Here is a 24,837-nt window from a genome sequence, read left to right on the forward strand (position 1 = left end):
CCTGCGTGAGGCGGCGAACCCTTCCCTGGGATCGGAGAGTTCAGCTTGGCCTTTAACGGATCCAATACTCCCATCGCTCACCTCCGCTTCACCTCTCAAATAAAGAACTTCCCCCTGCCCCAGTCTCCCAGTCCTCCCACACCTTCATCTGGTCAGCTCCCCCCCTGATCAACACACTCCCCTGGCCCTGACTCTGCTGTAGCCATGGCGGCGGTGCCTTCAGCCCAGGAGTTCCACTGGCAGAGCCTGGCCCGTCTGCCCAGTGGCCGCGTCTACCACACGCTGTCTGAGGTGGGAGGGCAGATGTACATGCTGGGGGGCTGTGATGCTGCAGGGAGGCCCTGTCCGTCCATGGAGCTCTACTCCCCCGAGGTACAACTCACAATGCAACATGGAGACTTTACCTTATGTTTCACACAGTGCCTGACTGACAATGTACTGTTACCAGTTATGCCAGAGTCAAAAGTTAACCATTGAGCAACCATTTATATATATTGTTTTCATAATGAAATCCACAGATTGAAAAATGGGAACTAACCAGGGTTGGTTATTGGCAAATACTTCATGATGCGATATGCATCGCAATACATTGGTCTCGATATGATATATCACAATACATCGCGATATGATGCATATTGTGATATATTGCTAAATTCCACATTGTTCACTGAAAATGTAAAAACAGAGCTGAAATACGATTTGCTGTGTACGATCTAGGTGTCTTAATACATTGCATTATATTGATAATTCAGCTGAAAAATGTTGTCAAACGTATTTATTTGATAACTTTCATTTTAGTCGAGAAAGCCGTCTCCTCTTTTTGCTTGATCAAACCAATGCTCTTATAATTAAAGTGCACCTATATTTTTTAGCACAGCACTAGAATTAACAACGCATTCACAGATACGCTCAAATATGTAAACTTGAAATGTTGAATTCCTCCATTCCATGGAATACGCTGAAAGGAAGGAAATACAGCTGGGATATTAAGCTTCTAATTTCCATTTTAACAGCAAACTGCTATCAGTACAGTAGCTGTATTTCAATTGGCACAGTGCAAATGTATCATGATTTATTTAAAAAGCCCTGCAGATACTGAAGTCAATTGATTGAAATTCAAAATAGACTAGCTCTACAAACTGTGTATAGCTATTCTCTTCTCTAAGACAGAGTGCACTAAATGAAACAATTGTTGTAGGTTTTGTTAGTTTGAAAGGTCAGCTTGTATGCAACATGTAATTTCTTCATCATTATTTATGCGTCTCGGTGTGTCAAGATACTCCCAAAAAGGGTTTTTCCTGCATAGAGAAATGTTTGGCGCTCCCCAAAGTGAAAATCACTGGTGCAAAAAATGATAAAAATTTAAAACATGTTTAGCTATTTAAAACCTCTCCAAATGTGTTTCTAGTTCAGCCCAATACAAGTCATCCTTCTTGTAGGGCAGGGTGATTAATTGCATTTCAATTTATATTACCGCTTCCCTTGATCACGAAAACAAAATAATCGTAATAAAACGATCATTGAAACTCCCCTTTCTCAACCCCACACCGCTTGTAAAATTCACAAACTTTTCCCCTTAACTGTTGCAGTCGCGACCCCAAAAAAGTTGCTACGTGTTCTCACCCCCTAAGGGCCATTCTGAGCCAGGTAAAACCCTGCCAAAGTATGAGAAAAAAACACCCTCTCTCTTTTTAAAATATCCATCTTTCTGTAAATCTGTGTTCAAAAACCCCAGTCAGATTTCTCTCCCCTTATGAAGTCACAAGGGGAAACAACTATGCCCCCTCATTACCAGCCTAAGCACTACTTTCACCTGTGATAACCATACCCCAAGATACCCCTGAATCTAACTGGCTATTAAATCCAAATCGGCAGTTAGATTCAGGGCCAATCAGACCAGACTGGGTTCTTTGGAAGGCGGGGATTAAAGAGACAGGTTCGAACATTTCAGACAGAGGCTGAAAGGGATTTCAGCAATGGCACGGTGAGAAATATATTTTTGGGACACTACACAAAAAATATACATATACAATATAGTTTCTAGGAGAAACCCAACATATAATTTTGAACCTGAAAATTAGCATGTTAGGTGAAGATTCATTATTTAACCTTATTTAACCTGTCTTATCCTGTCAGCGCTCAAGTGTGTCCTTGGTAATATAACCTGAACACGTTGTCCAATCATGAAACCTAACCAGATACAGTCATATGAAAAAGTTTGGGAACCCCTCTCAGCCGGCATTATAATTGACTCTGCTTTCACACAAAAAAGATAAAAGTGGTATGTCTTTAATTTACCAGGAACAGCTAAGTACTGGGATGTTTTCCAAACAAAGATTTTTTGAAAAGCAGTATTTAGTTTTATGAAATTAAATAAAATGTGAAAAACTGGCTGTGCAAAAATATGGGAACCCTTGTGGTCTTGCTGATTTTAATGCATGTAACAGCATGTAAAACTGAGGACTTTAAACACAAAGTTGGTTGGATTATGTTGTTAAGCCTTGCACCTCATATAAAGGTCTGTTTAATCATGATAAAAGGTGTTTTAGGTGCCTAAATGCAAGTTCCACTTCTCTTTGACTCTCTGCAGAAGTGAGACAGAATGCGATCATCAAAACAGCTCCCAAAAGATCTTAAAAACAAAGATTATTCATTGTCATGGTTTAGGGGAAGGCTACAAGAAGCTTTCCTAAAGGTTTCAATTGTCAATTTCTACTGTAAGGAACGTTGTCAGGGAATGGAAGGACACAGGCACAGTTGCAGTTAAACCCAGGTCTAGCAGACCAAGAAAAGTACAAGAGCGGCATATGCGGCGGATTGTGAGAATGGTTGCACACAACCCAAAGATCACCTCCAAAGACCTGCAAGAACATCTGGCTGCAGATTGTGTATCTGTACATGGTTCTACAATTCAGTGCAATTTGCACCAAAACATCTGTATGGGCGGGTGATGAGAAGGAAGCCCTTTCTGCGCCCACGTCACAGATACAGTTGCATGGAGTATGCAAAAGCTCATTTAGACAAGCCAGATTCATATTGGAAGAAAATGCTTTGGACTGATGAGACAAAAATTAAGTTATTTGGTCTTTATAAAAAGCAGATGTTTTGGTGCAAATTGCGCTGAATTGTTGAACGATGTACAGATACACAATCTGCAGCCAGATGTTCTTGCAGGTCTTTGGAGGTGATCTGTGGGTTGTGTGCAACCATTCTCACAATCCTCCACCTATGCCGCTCCTGTTTTTTTCTTGGTCTGCCATGCCTGGGTTTAACTGCCACTATGCCTGTGTCCTTCCATTTCCTGACAACGTTCCCTACAGTCGAAATTGACAATTGAAACCTTTGGGAAAGCTTCTTGTAGCCTTCCCCTAAACCATGACAATGAACAATCTTTGTTTTTCAGATCTTTTGGGAGCTGCTTTGATGATCCCATTCTGTCTCACTTCAGCAGAGAGTCAAAGAGAAGTGCAACTTGCATTTAGGCACCTAAAATACATTTTATCATGATTAAACAGACATTTCTATGAGGTTCAAGGCTTAACAACATAATCCAACCAACTTTGTGTTTAAAGTCATCAGTTTTACATGCTGTTACAGGCATTAAAATCAACAAAACCACAAGGGTTCCTATATTTTTGCACAGCCAGTTTTTCACATTTTATTTAATTTCATACAACCAAATACTGCTTTTTAAAAAATCTTTGTTTGGAAAACATCCCAGTACTTAGCTGTTCCTGGTCAATTAAAGACATACCACTTTTATCTTTTTTGTGTGAAAGCAGAGTCAATTATAATGCCGGCTGAGAGGGGTTCCCAAACTTTTTCATATGACTGTATATTGAAGGCTGACCTGTCTTTCATCAGTAGGGTTGCCTGTAACTGAATGCAGCTGTGTGTCCGTGTTTTCAGGGGGACCGGTGGATAAGCTTGCCCCCTATGCCCACCCCTCGGGCTGGGGCGGCTGTGGCAGTGCTGGGGAAACAGATCCTGGTGGTGGGGGGAGTAGGAGAGGACCAGAGCCCCCTGAAGGTGGTGGAGATGTACAGCACAGAGGAAGGCAGGTGGAGGAAGCGGAGCGCTCTGCGTGAGGCAGTAATGGGTCTATCCATCACTGTAAAAGGTGTGGACAATATCATGACAAGTAGTAATGTGTTTTCATTGCAAGACGGAGCCTACACCTTGGGTTTATATGTTGTTTTCTAATTGCACACTAATAATTTAACATTTAACCATTTCCAATTGCAATAAAATAGATTTAGCTTAGGCATGAAATGTGTTATTGATTATGCCAAATCTATCCCATCAATGTGGCTGCATATGCATTCTATTATCCAGCAGGACTGATTGAAAAATGTACGCATTTTGTGAGAGAGAAACATTATCAAGTAATGTGACCTTAACATATAGCTAGTCAACATGCTGAGGATATTTTTCTCCTATGATACCAGTATATTATACGGTTGTGTGTGTTTCATCGTCCCTGCGGAAAAGATAGTCATAGGTACTGCAATACTCAAAGTAGAAGAGTATTGTCAGGGAATTGATATTAAATCCACAGTAGTTACCACCAGTTATTGACAGTGGCACTAGAGGCTGTGGTGTGGAGTAGGAACTAATCTTCAAAGTGTAGGCTACATTAATGAATGTTGAGTTTTATAACAGTAAATGATGAAAGCCATGCACCAAATGATCAAATTATGTCAATCATCACTGTTTGACACAGTGTTGTGACTTTCCAGTATAAAGGCATTACATGCTCAACAACACCCTGTTAGAAGATGTATTATAGTCAGGTAAACTGTGGTTATACTGTGCATCTAAACATCTTCAATTTGATCAATTTTACGTGGGAACTGGCGCTCAACCTTTGAGCTCTCATTTATTTTGACCGTCAGAGTTCAAATACTCATATTATATGGTAGGCTGCCCCCATTTAAAGGTGCACTCCGTCAATGACATAATCAAGTTTTTTTTTTTTTTGTCCACTGCCGATTTATAATTTTAAATATGCCCTTGTCGGTGTTCCAACTTTATTACAAAGATGTATTTGTGCCATTAACTGTTTGTAATTACCCTTATAATGCAGACTTGACATTTTGTTTGATTTTATGTTAATAGCTAATATTTGCATTATACTTTGATAAAAAAAATTATGAAGTAAAAATAAACTGTATTTTCTTGGATAAGTGCCTTTAGGTAAAATTTGGGAAGATGATCCTCAGAGTAACTGCACTACACATTCCTTTTGAATATGTTTGAACACTAAGAACAACCGTTTGAACAACAACACTTCAATTTTAACCCAGAAGTCTCAAGTACATTTTTTTCCTCTTGCTGTCTGTGGACTTACTTTTTGGCTCAGACTCTGAGATTAACTGTATTCTCACGTATTGCGATCAGTCCAGCAGTCTTATTCTAATACACAGTCAGTTTTCAGAGAGAATCTTCTTCAGACCTGGATGGGTTTGTGTTGAGTGCAGTGGTGCATCTGTCAGTGTGTGCTGGAACACACAGACAGATGCTGTGTACTCACAGACGTGTTGCCTTCATGGTGCCTCTCTCTCCCTCTTCAATCCCCTAGCCCTTTTTCTCACAGTGGCATTCCCAAACTAAGAAAAAACAAATAGTCTGCCAAAAATGATCAATAGGGCTAGATTAAAACAAATATGGTATTTATAAATTGGATAGTCAGTCACGGAAATTGCCCAAAATCATGCCATTTCTATTGATATTTGTTGGAATCATTTGTTTTCCCAGATGAGATGGTGAACTCCAGGTAATGAGCTTTTTTTGTACTCTCCAAAATTAATTTGAAGTTGTTTTGAAACTTTTTCCCCTTTTTTGATTAACTAACATAAATGTTAGAAAAATAAGGGGGTAGGATTTGAAATAGATGGCTTTATATAGAGAATGGTGGAAATGAATAAATAGAAATTTAATAAAAATGCAGATTGTTTCCCTGCAGCTCTCTACAGTTTAGTTTAGTGTTTTTCTTCTCTTGTGTAGATGTTCTCTCAGCCACTTTTCATTGTGATGCCAGAGGCGTCTTGCCACAGTGCCAGACATGGACTCTTTCATTCGGCTGCTGTACTCTGTCTGTCACAGTCTGCTGCTTCATCGCTAACTTTCTCACCCAACTCTATGGCTTTGCACATTTTCAGCACTTCAGAAAATATTATGTATTTCCCTCAGCTGGGAATGGTCTTTCACACAAGCGCTACTAAGCGATTGTAATCCAGAACACTTTTAGTCAAAATCAGCTAATATCTACTCACTATCCACTACCTGTCCGTCGTGTGTGTACGCTGAAAAAAAGTTGGGTGTTTACACACAGCAGCGGCTCCGCTAACGGCGATCTAAAAAGCTTGGCTCAGAGCCAGCAGAAACCAAGAACGTTGACTGATGTTTCAGGTAACGGGCCGGCCACTCATTCTGAGTGTCAAATATTGCAGCCGTTACTATAAACATAAACAAATGTAAGCAAAGTGTTCGCTAGAGATCGCTAACCCGGGTCAAACGGCAGGTTGTTAGTGTTCAACATTCATGGGAAAATTGTGATGTACAGATACTGTATTTCATATATATAATATGAGTCAATAACATGCATACAATGAAAATTGTGGCCTGACTTTGGTCTTTTGATAAAGAATAAATGCATCTAAACACTCTTTAAAAACTCTGGCTGTGTATGTGTGTGTTTGTGTGTGTGTAGATGGCCGGGCTCTGGCTGTGGGGGGAATGGGTGCTGACCTGCTCCCTCGTAGCATCCTGCAGCAGTATGACCTCAGGAAGGACGTGTGGGCGCTGCTCCCTCCCATGCCCACGCCACGCTACGACGCTAACATACACCTGCTGGCCAACAAGCTCTACGTGGCAGGTACAAATACACAGCAGTGATTAAAGATGATTCTATAATCATCTATACAACTAACTATTAGTATTATTTTTATTAAAAACTTTTTAGGCGGTCGTCAGTGTAAGCGACCGGTGAAGGCCTTCGAGGTGTATGACCCAGAGACACGATCTTGGACTACGTTTCCCACGCTGCCTTGCAAACGTTCGTATGGGGGCGTGATCTGGGACCCAGCTGGTAGGTTGTGTCTGCTGGGAGGACTGCGCCAGGGAGGAGGACACCAGACATCCAAGTTCACCAAGAACATCAACATTTTTGACACAGACCAAGGTATCAAAACATATCCCTTTAAAGTTCTACATTGATGTTTTGCATATTGTTTTGATAATTTTTCTACACTTGAATGATCGTCAATGAGTTAAAGCGACGTTAATAAACACACATGCAGCCTGTTCAAAACCTGCTGAACCATATTTTGAATATACGGTTCCTGAAGATGCCAATTTTGGCATGATTTACACCAAAACGTGTGTGAAAAAGTCTGCAAATACTGCATAAATAATAATCTTAGAAATATATTTTATAACAAATATTAATATGCCGGTGGCACGTGCATTTATTTAGGAAGTGAGTGAAAAACAGACGGCAGGATGCATGGCCTTGAGGTAGGGCCTGGCGATATATCGAATATATGCGATGTATCGAGATGTTCTCCAAGGGATATATAAAATGACACTATCGCAACCATCAATAAAAATTTGCACGTAATGTTGTTGTTTTTGGCCGCAGCTGCCGCCATACTCCCAGGTGTTCTCTGGCTCCTTCCTGTGGCTCTGCCTCACAGACTCACATTCATTGGAAACACTCACTCCCCCCTCCCATCCAGAGTCTTCTGGGCGTGCACGTGTGACGTAGTCTGCGATGCGCGCTGTATATGTGTTGGTGTTTACTTTTACCGCTATTGAAAGAAAAAAAGACGAGACGGCCTATTATGACAGGTGAACGAAAAGGGGAGGGGGTGCGCATGACAGCGATGGCAGCCGCTGTACACAGGCGAACGCGGACGATTACTCCGACTTCACAGAGAGTTCTTGGTCCAACGACACACAACGACCGCAGCACATTTATTATGGGCAGCACCAAGGGAGGTGCACACCGTTTATTGGGAACAATAAACTAAAAGTCTATATAAAGTAATTTTTTTATAAATAAAACATAGGCCTACTATTATAGAGCAAAACCTATTCTGCATGTAAAGTGATATCAATCATGTCGTCAATGTGATATGGCAGGAGGCTAATATCTTGAGGGGCCCAGGGGTTAGTGGTGATAAACAATTAGTTAGTGGTTGTAATGAGTTATAATTAGTGTTCCCAGTTTACAGATTAACAGAAGATGGAAAAAGAGAAATCTGTTTCCAAATAAAATAGTTCTGGATCCATTGTATGGGAGTAGTGAAGGATGTGGAAAAATCAATAAAATGCGCAAAATATGTGCAAGTTTCAAATTGTTTCCATGGAAAGCACTAAAGGATATAAACAAAATATAGTTTCATGTAGCCTGATGCATTGTTAGTGCACACACATTTTGCAACGACTATTTAAATCTTACTGGTGTGATGTTACGCGAAATGTATTTATATGTGACTATGTCAGATTAAGGCGCTGTTTTCACTGATGGTCTCGTTTGCTGTTACAGGTCATTTATGATCATCAGATGAAAAATTGTTTTATAAACATTTTAAAGTTTCGAATTGGAGGTTTAACACACAGACATGAGGTGCATATAAATCTTCATATCTTACTCATAAATAATATTATGAAGTTGGTTTTCATTACACGAACATTATTTATCCCACACACAGATTTCATTATTTTTTTGGTATCAGCAAATGTTTCATTATCTCCTTTTTTCACTGACGGCATCCATCTTCATTTTGACATTACTGTCACACAAAGGGATCCATCATCATCAGCCTCACCGTGAAGAGAAATGCTTTTTCTGCTCGAACAGGATCATTCATCTCTTCATTTGTTGCACTGTGTCCCAAAACGCAGTGAAATGGCCTATCCCTCTATCTGACAGACACACCACCACAGTAACAGGTGAGAAAAATTGAGAAGGGACCAGAGAGGAAAATTTGGAGAGCAAAAATCGATAAGTAATTTCAAGACAGAGAGATATGTAGTCACACATTGGGATGGGTCGAACGAAAAGCCAAATAAAGCAGAGCATGGCGGTGATAATGGTAATGTATTATAATGGATAGAAAGTTTGCGTTGTGTCAGATGTAGAAGAAGAAAGAATGGACATAAATTCTTACACACACACACAAACAAGCATTCACGTGCATATCCACACGCTCATGCACACACATACGGGGAAGGGGGCAGCCATTCTCCAATCTAATTTCGCTGGAGATGAGATGGGCGATGGGTTCAGAGGGGGGGACTGCTGGGGATGAGGAACGCTTTAAATTACAAGATCCAGAAGCAGATTGCTTTATTATCCATCTGCAGCAATATCTATCCTCGCACTTACACACACACACACACACACACACACACACACACAATCTGCTGTCACCCAGTGATATTCCATTACTGCTCCGTTCCCTATCAGCAGTATTAAGACACACACCGGTTAGGTGTTTTTTCGGCATTGTATGCGAGCTGCAACCAGTAATACCGAGAACACAAAGCCGAGTTGTGAAGTAAAATGAACAAGGAGAATGGTGCTGTAAGCGGAATGGTTATTTTAGCTAACTTCCTGTCAGTTACTGCAGTTAGCAGTCCCCTCGCTCGTCCCTACGTCACCACATTAATGCACTGCGGTCTTCGGGCAGCAAGTTATCTAGCATCATCTCAGATCCATAAGTGTGATAAAACATGATAAAAACCATCAAAACAGACATTGGGAAGGATTTTTACCTGCTCCGCCATTGTAGGCTCATAAACATTCACCCATGTGTCGCTCTGGCGTGCACCGGCAGTGAGACCATGAGTGAGACGGGTGCGGACGGGTGTCGGTTTGTAGCGTTCTCTCTTTTGATTGGATAAAATTTCGGGATACTACATAAAGTTTAATTGCTTATTACATGCAGAGCAGCTGACTAAGAGATTGGCTTTATGAAACGCGCACATCGTGTAAGTGATTACTGTATGATTAAAGAGCGATTTAACACTTATATTAATATAAATAAACTGCTTACTTCACCTTTAATAGGCCTTTCACACCGCCGCAAAATCGGCGCTAGTTCTGGGCTTGTTCGGAGTTAGAGCCAGTGTTTTGGTTTCACACCGCCAGAGAGCCTGCTCCGGGCCGTAAAAACCGGGGGAACTCATACCCCAGGATTGAGCAGGGTTTGATAAAACTGCTTGCGCCAGCGGCTGGGGGAGGGATTATCCTGACCAACCAGAGCAACTCAAACCTCATGCCCGCCATATTTAAAAACACCGCTACTACGAGACGTAAACATAACATAATTACCGAACGTAGCGATCAAATTGACCGGCGAGAATACGCTGTATGGGTCCTGTTTGCTTAAGAAAGCAAAGCGAGAGCCAACACGTGTAAAAATAAGACGTATTCGCCGCTGTTGTTGTGCTTAAAGCTAGCGGTAGCTTTAGCGTTAGCCACAAGAGCAGCGGCGTCGGGTGACGTACACACACGTTTACAGTGACGTCATGACGTTGCTCTCTTGCCGGCTCCATGGCTGTCTCCGGTCGATGTGAAACCAACCGGTTCATAACTGGGATAAGGCTGTAACCAGTTTTGAACTGACCCCAACACCAGCCTGGAACTGACTCTTGGTTCATTTTGGTGTGAAAGGCCTATAAGAAAACAGTTTAAAGAGTCAGGTTGCCCAAATAAAAAAAAAATCTCAGTTTACTCTAGTGTATCTCTAGCCTGGTCCTACCAGACCATCGTACTTAAATTCATTTGTACAGAGGCGGGGCAAGGGCCGTGGCCTGTCAAACATTGCATTTTTGAATTATTGTTTTCGCATTTGTGGCGCACCCTATGGGTTAATCTTGACAAGCTTTGAAGGACATGCTACCACGTGTCTCCTGCACATATCCAGCAAGTTTTATGATGAGGACCAATGGTCAATGAGTTATGGCCAAATTGCTAATAAGCCCCACCCCTGCGTAAACGTTTTGGTCAATGGCGGCCATGTTTTTCAAGCTGTCCTACTAATCTTGTAGGTATATGTGTATTGTAGTCCCCCGAGTCTTCGTGAGACATTTGGTGTTGATATAGTAACATTTGAGAAAGTTGTGGTTAAAACCCTGTTTTTCAGTTTATGCTAATTAGCGGAAAATATTACCAGGCGGATTTATATGGTCCCAGAGGCTTTTTTGTACCCTAACGTACACCTGTGTGAGAAATTTCAAGTGAATCGGACTTACGGTGTGCGGGGCGTGGCCTCTCAAACTTTTTTCAGTCGGGGCTTAATAACAGTGCCCCCTTGTGGAAAATAAAAAAACTGAATAATAGCACACCCAGTGGGGTGGGGACGGACGTTCTGTGAAATGTTTGCATTTCTACGTGCAACGGTGTGGGAGGAGATAGCGCTAGAAAAGGTTGGGGAAGAAATAAGAATAAGTATGGTGGATAACAATACTTTACGTGCCCTCAATACTTCAGGGCCCGTACTTAATTAGTTATTTGCTTTATTACATGTTGCTCCTTTATCTGGACACTATTTAACAGAACATTTTGTTGTTTTGGTATACTGACCCTTTAATATATCCAATTTGGTTGCTTTTCTGCATATTGAATGCTGCTGCTTTTAATATTCAGCCACAGTCATCACATTCAACAGAAGCTTCTCTGCAGAAACCCAGGCAACAGTAACAAAAACCACAATTGATGATTCAGTCCCCTTGGGGCCAACTAGTAAGAAATGTATTCCCATGCTGTCTATGTGTGATTTATGTCCTGCTTGGGGGAAGAAAAACAAACCAGGAGACTACAGAGCCCATTGAATGAAGCAGAAATGACAATAGAGCAATAGTGGTCTTGTTTTGGCCATGACTGGGCCCATATGTAATTATTAAAAATGCTGCAACAGTGGGGCGCTCGTTGTGTAGTGGTTAGAGCAACAACGCCCCCTCGTCACAGCAGACCCGTGTTCGAATCATCCGGCCTGGGTCGTTCTCTGCATGTCTTTCCCCTCTCTACCCCATTTCATCTCTGTCTCTCCAAACGATCTAATAAAGCAAAAATGCCAACTACTATCCAAAAAATATATATATATATATGTTAGGGCTGTCAAGCGATTAAAAAAATGTATTTAATTAATTACATGCACTGTGATTAATTAATCTAAATTAATCGCATACTTATACTCTCTCTTTCTCTCGTAACTTCTGTCTCCTCCCCTCAGCCAGGTTTCTACATTAAATAAAATTAGGAACTTCGCCGAATGTTCTACTTAAAACCACAAAAAAACAAGCAGGCTAAATTAAGACAAAAGTGAGACGGAAGATTGAGAGATACTGAGAGTTTTGAACCTTCATTGTTAATTAGGCACCGACTAAATTAATAATGCACAGACACTGCGGAGAATAACATAAGATACTTCCTACCTTCATGCTTATTTGCCCGAAGCTTCCCATAAAACGTCCATAGAGCCCTCTCTATGCTTCTTTCTTTACTCTTAACCCATTGATGACGGCTGCTGCGCGATGCCACATTGTATCTCCTGCCTGATGCTGCGTCACGCAGCATTGTTACTTTATCGAATTTTCAAGGCGTGCGCAACATAGAATGCACCGTCATTGGTTCAAATACACATGAGGTGGGTTTTGTTGATTTTTCAAGACCACGTGACCACCCAAAAGATGTGTGGTTTGCCGAAAATCACGCCAATCAAAAAAATAATAAATAAATAATAATAAAAGAAATACGCCAGCTGTGTCCGCGATAGTGTATTACAGAACAGTTAGTGGCATTCGGAGTGCAGAATCAAGATCTACTATATGCTACTGACGAAAATCACACAACACATTGCATCTATTTATTAACAATATTTATGAATTTAGGTTATATTTTGCTGCTCCAACTCAAATTCAGCCCAGACAGGCGATAGTTAAGTTTCAGTTTCGTTTTCATCTCCGTGGTATACAGCCGTTTGGACCAGCTGATCGGCTCCCGACAGCAGGAGTCAGTCTGCGTTCCAGTTGTACTGGGAAGTCGGATTTATGGTGCCAGTGATAACTGAACTAAATAATAAAGTAAAGCTATCTTCTCCTTCATATCTGTCTATCTTTATCCCTCCACTGCACACTCTGTCACTACTATCCATGGTAAAAGGAAGCAGGATTATAACCTCATTTAGCACATTATTTTTAAATATTTTATATTGTTTATTCTTTTATTTCTCCCCCATCTAATTTTGACGATTTTTAGAAAAATGTGTTGGTTTGTAAGCGCTAAGGGAGCATGTTTAAATAAAACCTGGTAACCTTAACTTTTAAATGTATTTTATTTCATGTTTCTATGTGCTACACAGGCTTAGATATTAAGGTTTTGGTAGACTTTACAATTCATACTATTTTTTCAGAAAACCCTCAGGCATTAAGGACATGCTTCCTAGATTGCCATAGTCATCAATGGGTTAATCCCGTGCGGGCCGTGTCCGCAAACTGCAGGTGCAGCTGCGCTATCGTCTCACCCCTTTTGCACCGGGTCAAAGGGCACTATAGAAGTGTGATTAATCTGCGTTAATTTTTTTAATCGCGTTAATTTTTCTGTGATTAATTGATCAAAATTAACGCGTTAATTTGACAGCCCTAATATATATATGTCACCATCACCTGTCAGACAGACTGAATCTATCAGAGACCGCGAACCAATCACCAAACCTCTCTAGTTGTAACCATGGTGACAATTACAGAGGAGAGCTGTGGACCAAATTAGTCCCCAAGAGAAAGCAAAGCCTAGTCCAGAGAATATCCCCAAATCTCCCTTATTGTAATGTCACTCGCTGGCTGTCTGTTTATATTGTCCCTCACACTTTATTTATCCGTCCCTCCATCTCTGTATTCTCCCTCCAGACTAGACTTAATGCACGCCTCTGTTTTTGTTGGAGCAAATACTACTGTAATCCCTCTAAAGCAAATAGGAGTACGTTCTGCAGTCAAAAAAAGGATTGGAGCCATAAATCTGCAGTGTGATGTGTTGACACAACTTTTATTAGAAGAAAGTCCAGCCTGTACCACTGAAAGCACTGTTTAACATCAGCCATTTTGTATCAACGCCCAGCCTCTAACCACACCTTATTTCTAAACATACAATTGTATCGATATAAGCCTTATTTAGCGCCACAAAATAACTGTTGTTTTCTATCGAGCATCTCAGATTTATGTCGGTATGTAACATAAATGAGTGAATTATCTGTGATCCCAATGCCGTCCTCTTCAGTGTACATGAATCAGGCTGGAAGGAAAACACTGGAAGGAAAACACAACTCTTCATTACAAACAGCTTGATCATACAGGAAGGCTACCTGCCTGATTACTTATCTCTCTTTCAATCCCTTTTGCCTTGTTGTCTCTGCCTCTTGTGTTAAGAACAAGATTGAGAATAAATGAGAAACGGAGGGTGCAATAGCAAGGGAAGGGAGTATGAGGAAAAAGATAGATAGACAGACAGACACAAACAAAGATAAAGTGCAATACATTGTTTGGTACATTTTCTCTTGTTTTCTTCTTTCTCTTTCTTTTTACTCCTCTGTCCTTCCCTCATCCCCCCATGAACTTATTTTTCTCTTTCTCTGTAGCGAGTCCCTCAAGTCTGGGTTTTCCATCAGATATAAACAAGACTTGGCAAAAACAAAGCCTCAAAAGTAAAAATAGATCAAACTTTTTGCAGAAACACTATTTTGATGTCTGTTTTGAATTTTACACACGTCTACAAGTACACCTTTTATCATCCTAGGGAAATGTCACCTCTACTCCGACTGCATAAGGCTTGTGGAAAAACTTTCTTCAGTTGTCAGTCTTCAGTAAGCCATGAGAGATAAATTCAATTTTGAAACATCATACACATCTGCAGCTAGACTGATTTTTAGCTTTTTTTAAAGATATCCTATTATACTACTTTTCTGGTCTTAATTTCTTGTTAAAAACTGCTATAGAGCAACCTGACACGAATCACATCACAAAAAACTATGTAGATTTTCGGGACACTCTTCCTCTTACCCTAGCCAGCACAGCAGTCTCTCTCTCTACACACTGCTTTGATCTTATCCGCCCCTCCCCCCCCCCTGCTGCAAACCCCACTCTGTTGTGATTGGTTACCTTCCTTCCAGTTGCGGGAAATTTCAGGAAATTTCCAGGAAGGTGGGGGCATGAAGCCGGAGCTTGCCTGAGCGGCAGCATTGCCATACATGGAAACATGACAGAAACGACCCGAGCGTGACAGAGAAAACCCGGAAATTTGAACAAGTTCGGCTCGACCGGCTGCCATAGTGTTTAGTGCTCTGCATAGCCACCCCAGACGGTCAGCAGGTAATACGTCGAAATGCATGTACGTAATTATTTGATACTCTAGTATGGTTAAACATGACTATAAATCATTATAACAACGTTTATAGGTCATAAAAGTTGAAAAGTATCATAGGTCCTCTTTAAGCTCTGGAAACCTGGTCTAAAATAGTAAAAATCAATATATGATATCAAAGTTTTGTGTCTCAAAAAGATTTTACAAAAACCTGATGAAATTAAATGTTCATAAATATTATTGTTTTTTTTAACTGTCTAGAACGTTTGCCAGGACTGTGTGGGTGTGGCTCCTATGTATGTATCAAACGGCCTCCATGGTAACAGTCACTCAGACCATAGTATATAAAATGGATGTAGCATCCGGGCTGACCTCTGTTATTCCTTCTGCATCAAATTCTCCTGGCTTATGCTTGTCGCCATCTTGTGAGATTTGTTACTCCGCCTAACTCCTCTTGCCGAAAAAGGGTATCGATGTGAGGTCGGGTGGAAGATAGGCCCATCTAGCTGACGTATACCTCCGAGGCGAGTTAAGGGACAACGGGCGGATAGCTGTCACTCATGAGATTGCGCCCCTAATTATTCATACATTTTAACCTCCAAAAGAATAAGAATTAGCATGTTAGAAAAACATTCACCCCCCTCAGTGTTGTCATGGAGATATGACCTAAACATACAGACTATAATGTTTTTTTGGACCAGCCCGTAAATAGGTTTAATAAGACTGTGAAAACGCCCTGTTTAACAAGTGAGTCAACGAGTCACCCCCCCCCCCCCCCCCCCACCCCCCAGTGGACACTGCAAGGCACTTCCTCATTGGATGCTGGTAGAAATCGCTGTGGTTGGGGCTTGAATCAGACATGGAAATGTTATAGAGTGTTCGGGCAGAGAACTGCCATAATAGGTTTAAAATACTGTGTCAAAGGAATCAGAGCATAGGCCCTCCTCATCTAAATCTAATTTCTGTATACTTCATCAAACAAAAGTGACAATATCTTTAGAAATGCCCAACTCTTTTCAGGTGCTTATACTATTAGGTGTTTAATTCCCAAAATTACATAGTTATAAATATTTGGGGATTTGGGTTTACAGGGGCTTTAACATTTCAAATATTGGGGGATAAAAAGGTGCCAATGGCTTTTTCGGTGGTCAATAAGAGAAAGCACTCACTTATCAAATGCACCGTCTTCCACCCAGGTTAAATTCCAAGCAGTGGGGGCTTCCAGCTTGGCAGCAGCAGTAGTCTTGTGGGTATGGGTAGCTTTTGAGGTATCATGCACCTCACTGCACTAGCAACTCCTAGTGGTGGGTCTGGTTATCTGTGCAGAGGGGTGAAATCTTAGTGTGTTGTATTGGACAGGCAAATCAAATATGTTACAGAAAGTCCAGTTGGAGGAACCGATTTATATGAAGCCAACATACAGCACGGCTTAATTGTCATACTTTATTCAACTTCACAAATAAATCCACTAAAATCCACTACAGATGAATGCATGATAATAAGAACAACTTCATCTCCGAAACATTAAAGTGTCAATAGATTGACTAAAGCTGGGCTTACACTAGAGGACTTTTAAAATACTTTGAAAAGACTGAAGACTGAAACCCTCTTACATCTAAAGACAATCAACTCACACTAACTAGTCATTAGTTTTCAGTCACAGAGTGAGATTTTGAAAAGACAGGGGTCTCATATTGCAAGACTACAACTAGATTCTGGCTGAAATCGGGTCGGAAGACCACCATACACCAAACGACTGAGATTACGTGCGCGCACCACAACTCCAGCACGACTCCAGTGATTTCAGTCCGACATTGGAAGATTGTTTGCGACTGTCAAATCGCGTGAAAAGTCGTGTAGTGTAAGCCCAGCATTAGATAACCTTGCACCTTGCAGACTGCTTGCTGTCAGAATAGCCACCTTGGACCTACAGTAGGCTACATCAAACTCCTTTCCAAGCTACTCTGCATAAGAAGCAATCCCAGCAATAGATAAAAAGATTTTTTTTTAATTAAAGTTCAATCATGAAAAGGATATGTCAACAGGCAGTATCCTCACTTTGTCTGACCCTAACTCTAACCTTCATGTCCCCTCTCAATCTCTGTTTGTAATAACCTTTGTGCATCCTTGCCAGGTTTAGGTGTGTGTGTGTGTGTGTGTGTGTGTGTACTGTTTTTGTCCTGGCTGCAGCTGGCTTCTGGCTGACCTGTGTGTGCAGGGTCAAACTCTGAAAAAAAGCTGAGCAGTTTCCTGTCAAGCCAAAGGAACTTCACCTTCAGCTCCTTGATACACTCATGCGCACACACACCTGCTCACCTCAACTCTCTACTTTCCCTGTAGGCTCCTGGTTAAAATCAGAGGAGACCGTGGCCATGAAAACAAAGAGAGCTGACTTTGCAGCTGCTTTCCTGCGTGGCCGGATAGTAGTAGCAGGAGGTCTCGGTAAGAGTTATACTTCATAAAGTCAATATTCTGTTCACTAAACCCACACTGCAATTTCTGTTGATGACATTTTCCTGAATTAATGACGTATCATTTTTGTCGGAACTGTCGTAAATGTGATGGGCTTAAATTAACCTGCTGATAAATGTTGATGACACTAAATGAATTTGAAAGCAAATTCAACATGTCAAAGAAGAAATGTAATGACAAAATTACATTTGTTTGGCAAAATTGTTCCATTACTTGTTTTATGTATATGATTGACTGCACTTGATAACGTGTATGTATTATCAGGGTAATTGTTGTTCATTCAAAAATTTAAAAAGCCTGAAAAAAGTATTGGCTGTAGTTTTAGAACCTAGTGCATTTATGTTACATTTCCTGTAAATGGTAAATGGACTTGACTTACTTACTTTCTCAGCCCCAAAGCACTTTACATTGTTTGCCACATTCACCCAATCACACACACTCATACACCCAAGGCAGCAGCTGCCATGCAAGGTGCTGGCTGAACCATCTTAAATGTAAGCTTGCACCTCAGAGATAGATATATAGAGTAATATATGGAGAGGATATTCCAAGCCTTTGATATGTGTGATATCTTTTGGTGTGTGGATGCTGTTCAGGTCACAAGCCCTCTGCTCTGGACACAGTGGAAGCCTTCCATCCCCAGAAGAAGAAGTGGGAGAGGTTGGTTCCCATGAATTTCCCCCGATGCTCCACCTCCTCCATCATCATCAGAGACCGCCTCCTGGTGGTAGGAGGAGTCAACCAGGTACACTCCTTAACTACACTTAAACATTCATTTTATACAAAAACTGCATAATTACAATAACCCAACAGCTACACACATGACAGCAATGTACAAAGACTTTAAAATAATTATTTAAATATATTTACAAAATATTTAAAATAATACTGAATTTCTCTTAAATAATCATCAAAATGACAAAAATAACTGAATGACCCAATATAATTCTTTATTTCAGACCCAGGGGGATCCATATCAACACAAACAACATAACTAAATACACAAACACAGAGTAAAAAATACACAGCCTTTCACAATATTCAGTGCCAAGCATACAGACATGATCGCCAATGGTTCCACAGTCTGGAAGAAAATCTGACCGAACTGCATAGAGGGTTGGCCAAAACTGCAATTAAGTTATTTTCAGACTCAGATGCCCTACACATAAATCCATACATCAGGCCACGTAAAGCCCCTATCTCACTGGGCTGCGACTGTTTGCGACAAGTTGGAGACTGCATTCGCAAACGAGTCTCTAAACTGTCTCCAAACGTTCGCAGAGGTCTCAATTTCCTCGCATCAGTCGCTTGAATTTTGAACATGTTCAAAAAAAGTGTGCGACAAATCTAGTCTCAAAATAGTCTCAGAGTGGTCGCATGTGTCTCAAATGCGTTGCAAACCCTTCTCAATTTAGTTTCCGCGAGTCAGAGAGTGCGAGAAATGTGAGACAACTTTGCGAGGGTTTGGCGATATATGAAACAAAATTGTGACTGATTTGAGACAAAAATGAGACTGACATTCCGTTCGTGCGACGCTCGCCAGACGTTCGAGGAACCAACTCAGTGAGACTGCAAGATAAAATTGTCGCTAATTCGCATATTTTCTCGCAATTTTGTGTCTCCAACTTGTCGCACACTGTCGCAGCCCAGTGAGATAGGGGCTTAACACAGCAGAGCAGGTAGGGACCCCAACACTTACAAACATTTGGCTTGCACTGGAGCTTCTTGGAGCTCTCAGCAGTAGCCTCATGCTATCATTATAGGCCACTGTAAGCTTTCTAAAGGAGACCTTTCCATCTCAGTTGGCACAGGGGTTTCTTGAAGCAGCAGATAGATACTTGGAGGCCAGAAGGGCTGCAGGTTTAGTTGTCGCTTAAGCAAAAACAAACAACAAACTAGTGGTTAGTTTGGTGAGGCTATGAAAGACTTTTGCTCGGACTGAGGAAGTTCTGTCAAATAGTCAGACAAACCAGGAAGGTAAAGCAGTGTTTGGCTCGGGCTGTGTTCAGCAGGGGAGGAACTCTACTAATCCTGACTGGAGGTACTGTTGGGAAAGAGCACATTGAGGAAGAGTTTGGAGGAAGCCTCACCTATTTCCGTGTCCGAGATTTCAGAGGTAATTAGTAAAGCTACTCTATGCCAGTTGTGAATATAATCAGTCTTGTGATGTTGAAGGCTCTGGAAATTATGGGCTGCCTTGGCTGACACTCATCTTGGATGTTGTGTGGAGGTCAGTGACAGTGTCCGTGGAATGGTCTACCTCTGTATGTGTTAATTGGAATGAGAGATTGACAGGGGGTGTCAATGGTATGGTTGTTGTGAGGGAGAAGAGCCCATTAACAGCCAATCTAAGTTCCAAACCTATTACATATGGTCATCAGCTTTGGGTAATGACTAGAAGAAAATGATTCTCCTCAGTACGGTGGATGGGCTCAAGCTTATAGATAGGGTAAGCAGTACAGAAATCTGGAGGGAGCTGTTGCTCCTTTACATCAAAAGGAGCCAGCTATGGTGGTTTCAGGATTCTTATTAAAGTGCCTCCAGGGTGACTTCCCTTGGAAGTTTTCCGGGCAAATTACTTGCTAGGAGACCCTGGCGTAGACCCAGAACACGCTGGAGAGATTATATGTCTCATCTGCCTGGGGAATGCCACGGAGTCCCCCAGGAGGGGCTGGCACTTTTTGTTGGAAAGAGGGGCATCCAAATAATTAAGCCTGCGACCTAGCCCTGGATAATTGTCAGAAAATTGATAAATGTGTGGAGATTCCTCCTCTGAGGGGTGTTAAGGTAGCAGGGTTTACAAACTCTGAGTTTAATCCTCATAATTATCACATAACTCTGATCTAATCACCTCGGCAATTCAGAAGAAATCGGGGCAAAAGTTTTTTGTCAAGAGAATCATTACACTTCCGTGTGAGAAGCAATAGTCTATTTTAAGAATTAAGTTACGCATATCAGCACAGCATTGCTGACAGTGTTTTATATTTGCTGTATTATGTAGGCAAGCTATAATACTGTGCAGTAAACAGACTGTTGCTTCTTTTAAATGGGGAGTGAAATACATTAACGTCAGACAAATTAGGTGACAGTTTCCATTGTAGAGCCTGATTGATTTATTACCAGATCCCTTGTCCTAAATTGATCACAGTTTAAATTATTATATCATTTCTATATTCATATAAGGCTATTAAACGAGGCCCGTCTGTGACTTTGGGATCAGACAAGTGAACAGTAACGATCGCGTGCAGCCGCAGAATTACATTTCAACCTGACAAAAATCTGTTCAGTGGCACAGAAGTTAAAAAAATCCTGTTAAGGGGCGCCCTTAGCTCAGTTGGTAGGGCGTCCCCCCCATGGGCCTCGGCCAGCAGCAGACCCGGGTTCGATTCCAGCCCGCGGTCGTTCTCTGCACGTCACTCCCTTCTCTGCCCCATTTCAACTCTGTCTCTACACTATCAAATAAAGCATAAAAATTACAAAAAAATATCTTAACCAACAAACTCTGAGTTGCCTCAAAACCTGCGCCTGAAACACCCCTCTGATGAACAACAAAACAAGACATGGCTTTCGTTATCTTCACTATTATATATCAGATTAAATATAGGATATATAAAGGCTTTACCCACCTCCATGTACACATTTAGCTCACTGTATGAATAAAAATGGTCAGAGATTCTAGAGAATGCTTGTTGTCAAAATCTGGGAATATCTCCTTACGATCTGCTATCTGTGTGGGCTGAAATAAAAGCTGGTGTTAATACATGGCCTAGGCTCTGTTAGTTCATGTACGAAATTCTGAATTGTGCCATTATAAGGCAACAGTGTTGTTAAAAGTGTATTTAAGATTGAACTAAATTCTGTATTTAAAAAATGTTTAATGATGAACTTGGCTGATATAGATGTTGTATTGTTTAAAAGCTAAGGAGATAGAGTAGCTCAGATGCCAAGAAACTAGATGTCGTAACTCATGCATCAACAAAAAATACGGGTTTGTAAGGTAACTCATATTAAACTTGTCAATTATTCAAAAGCGTACATTTGGGACTTTTCAGGCTCACGCTGAGTTGTATCCTTACTTTGTGATGTACTCCCTCTGAAAACATGATTTTGAATAATAGGTTTTTGTCTGTAATACGTAACATGCAAGGTTTAAGAAGAAAAAATGTCCCATGCATTATTATTTAAGAGCCTTACGATCAAAACTTCATGAGGATTGTGTCGCTGGGGTGGGATAGAATTTGACTAACAACAGTCTGGGAACACCACAAAACTGTGGTCACATTTTGATCCAGTCCGAAGTGGTTGCTACCTCCTTACATTGATTGGCTACAGCCTGCTAAAAGTGAGTTTTTAAGTGAGTTTCAAGTCATTTCTATGAGGTGCTTCGCCCCAATTAGTAGATCGTACTGAACATTTCTCTAAATCAGGAGACCTAAGACTGCATTCTCTTTCTCATATCATGAGCACTTAATCAAGGATACAAAGGATACAACCTGTAGTAGCAGTCCTGCTTGATTCTAACTGCTACTATTATTATCATTAGAAATATGTTTTATCATCACCACTCTTTTCATTGTTGCTTTGCATCTGTTTATCTCTCTCTCTCGCCTCACATTTTCTACCTTAACGTCCCTACCACCCTTGCCAAGTGCTTTCTCATGGGGTTTACGTTGGGTCTCTGTAAATTAAATAATATTTTCTAGATCTGCTCTATATGAAAAGTGTCATGAGCTAACTTCTGTTATGATTTGGTGCCATATAATTTCAATTGACTTGACTTGATTGAGAACAGTAAAGTAAAAGTAAATCTTTGGCAGGAGTGTACGGGAGGCGTACTGAAATCGGTTTTAATAAAAACCTCTTGGCAAATCAGACGCAACACCTTTAATTTCTTCATGGCATCTGTATTGAATTAAATGTCAGTATGGAAAATACTTCCAAACTTTGACCACCAATCATTTCTTTATTTCTCTCTCTCTCTCTTAGGTCCCCAGCTCAGCCCACGAGATCCTCTATGTAAAAGAAGAAGAGTATTTGTAGCCTGTTATAAATGACACCAGATGAATGCAGTTTCTCCACTTTCCTTTTCTCTGTACAAATTCTCTCATTTCAACTGTGATACAATATGTAGGAAGCATTTGAACAAAAATTGGAGTCCCTGATTTTGTGATGTAATATAAAAGATAAGACTGCCCTCTGCTGGGTGCTGGGCTATACTGAACCAGAGACCCACATATAAGCACACACATGCACAATGGAGGAGCTGGCTCTTTCTTTCTAACGTTTGTTGATACTTTTAGTATGTGACACTTCTGCGTTGTACGTTGTAGTGCACACATTGAGAAGAGCTATTTTCTAGTTTATAATGTCAAGTAATGTAGACAGAAAAAATCTATGAATGACCTCTTTTATGACAGACACATTTCATGTTTAGTGTTATGTACATGTTCATCTGTTTATTTGCGTGCAGCTCGCTTACAACTTTTTGTTAGATATTCCACATAAGATCTTTATTTAGTTTGATGCCATGACTGCAATATTTGTATATTATTCGATATCATCTAACTCACTGGGATGTGGGTAATGTTTGTTTAATACACTGTTCTTTACTTACAATTTGCACTACAACAGTTGACACTGAGTGGGAGATGATTTTACCATCAATTATTTATAGTGTAATTCATTGTTATAATTACACAGAGAATGCTGTACCATCACTCTTTGCTGTAACAGTGCTCATTTGTGGATTTGATCATAGATGTGTTTAACCACATTGCATCAAAGAAAAAAGGAACTATTTAAAATGACAATTGCCATTCTGCTTTTATAGATCCATTTTCTCACTCTGATCGACATTTTATTCATGGAGCAATACAAGTTCTGTGTTGTGCAACATTGTGCAGTGCTGTATCAATCATCAATTAATAACATCTCACTCAGGTCTTTTTTTTCGTGACCGGAGATAATCTACTGACTGGTATTATGACATGATAGTGAAAGCCAAACTCTTGTCTGTATGGTTCAGTATGTTGTGCCCCAGGCGACTAAGCTGTGAAATATGTAATCGTGTTGACAATAGAAGCTGTTATTGCATCCTACAATGTGATCAATCTTTGATCTTTCTTGCACACAATCTTGCCACGTAATATGGATATGAATTATTATGTTCAGTGGAATAAATTGGAATGTTTTTTTTGTATCGCACTTATTTTTCACTTGATGGCAGTGATCACACACATGAATCCACATAAGAGCTTACAGTAAGAGTCCATCATTGACTCATTACTATGCCAAAGGGTTTATCTGACAGTATAATATAACATATGCAGGTAGGCTATGTTATTTTAGTCAGATCATAATGTCGATTGGTTAAGTATAGGTTTGGGCGACTGGCTCAGTTGGTATAGCGGGTCGGCCCGATGATCAAAGGGTTGGAGGTTCGATCCCCGCCCTGCCACCTGTGTCATAGTTGTTGTGTCCTTGGGCAAGACACTTCACCCACCTTGCCTCGTGTGAATGTCGATAGTTAGCCTGCTATCAGTGTGTGAATGGTAACGTGTAAATGGGAACAGGTCTCCCTTGCAAAAGAGTCTTCGGACTCAATGGGATATACCTGTATAAAAAAAATGCAGATTTTGACTCACAGTGCTATTAAGGTTATCTTTCCGCCTACGCTGTGTAGCAAATGTTGGCAATCTAAAAGTGTGATCAAAGCCGTTTTACTGGACTGTGGAGGAGACTGAGACACCATCTGTCCGAAATGTAAGTAGTCATATTTTTTAAATAATTATGGCCCATTGTTAGTTGAATGTCTGTGATGTCCTTTATCGTATCCATCCTATAATAACCAACACTGACTGAAATGAGATAATGCTGCGGGGTTTTGTAGTTAGCGTTAGCGTCCGCTAGCTTAACCGTTAGCTTTAGGCTAACCGTTTGAGCTGTGGAGTCTTTGGCAACAATGACTGTTGTCGCCTGCGACTCGTTTTTGTGAACTCACA

General features: G+C 40.8%; 1 protein-coding gene across 1 annotated transcript; it reads left to right on the forward strand.

Moving 5' to 3' along the window:
- Nucleotides 1-204: 204 nt before the first annotated feature.
- klhdc8a (kelch domain containing 8A) lies at nt 205-22,876 on the forward strand (the record flags this gene model as incomplete). Its single annotated transcript, XM_080025869.1, has 7 exons — nt 205-372; nt 3,910-4,120; nt 6,713-6,877; nt 6,965-7,183; nt 17,705-17,806; nt 18,433-18,581; nt 22,823-22,876. 7 exons carry the CDS (start codon nt 205-207, stop codon nt 22,874-22,876), a joined length of 1,068 nt encoding a protein of 355 aa, XP_079881995.1.
- Nucleotides 22,877-24,837: the final 1,961 nt, after the last annotated feature.

The sequence above is a fragment of the Ammodytes marinus genome (genome assembly GCF_949987685.1).
Source record: "Ammodytes marinus genome assembly, chromosome: 4".
Taxonomy (NCBI): Eukaryota; Metazoa; Chordata; class Actinopteri; order Uranoscopiformes; family Ammodytidae; genus Ammodytes; species Ammodytes marinus.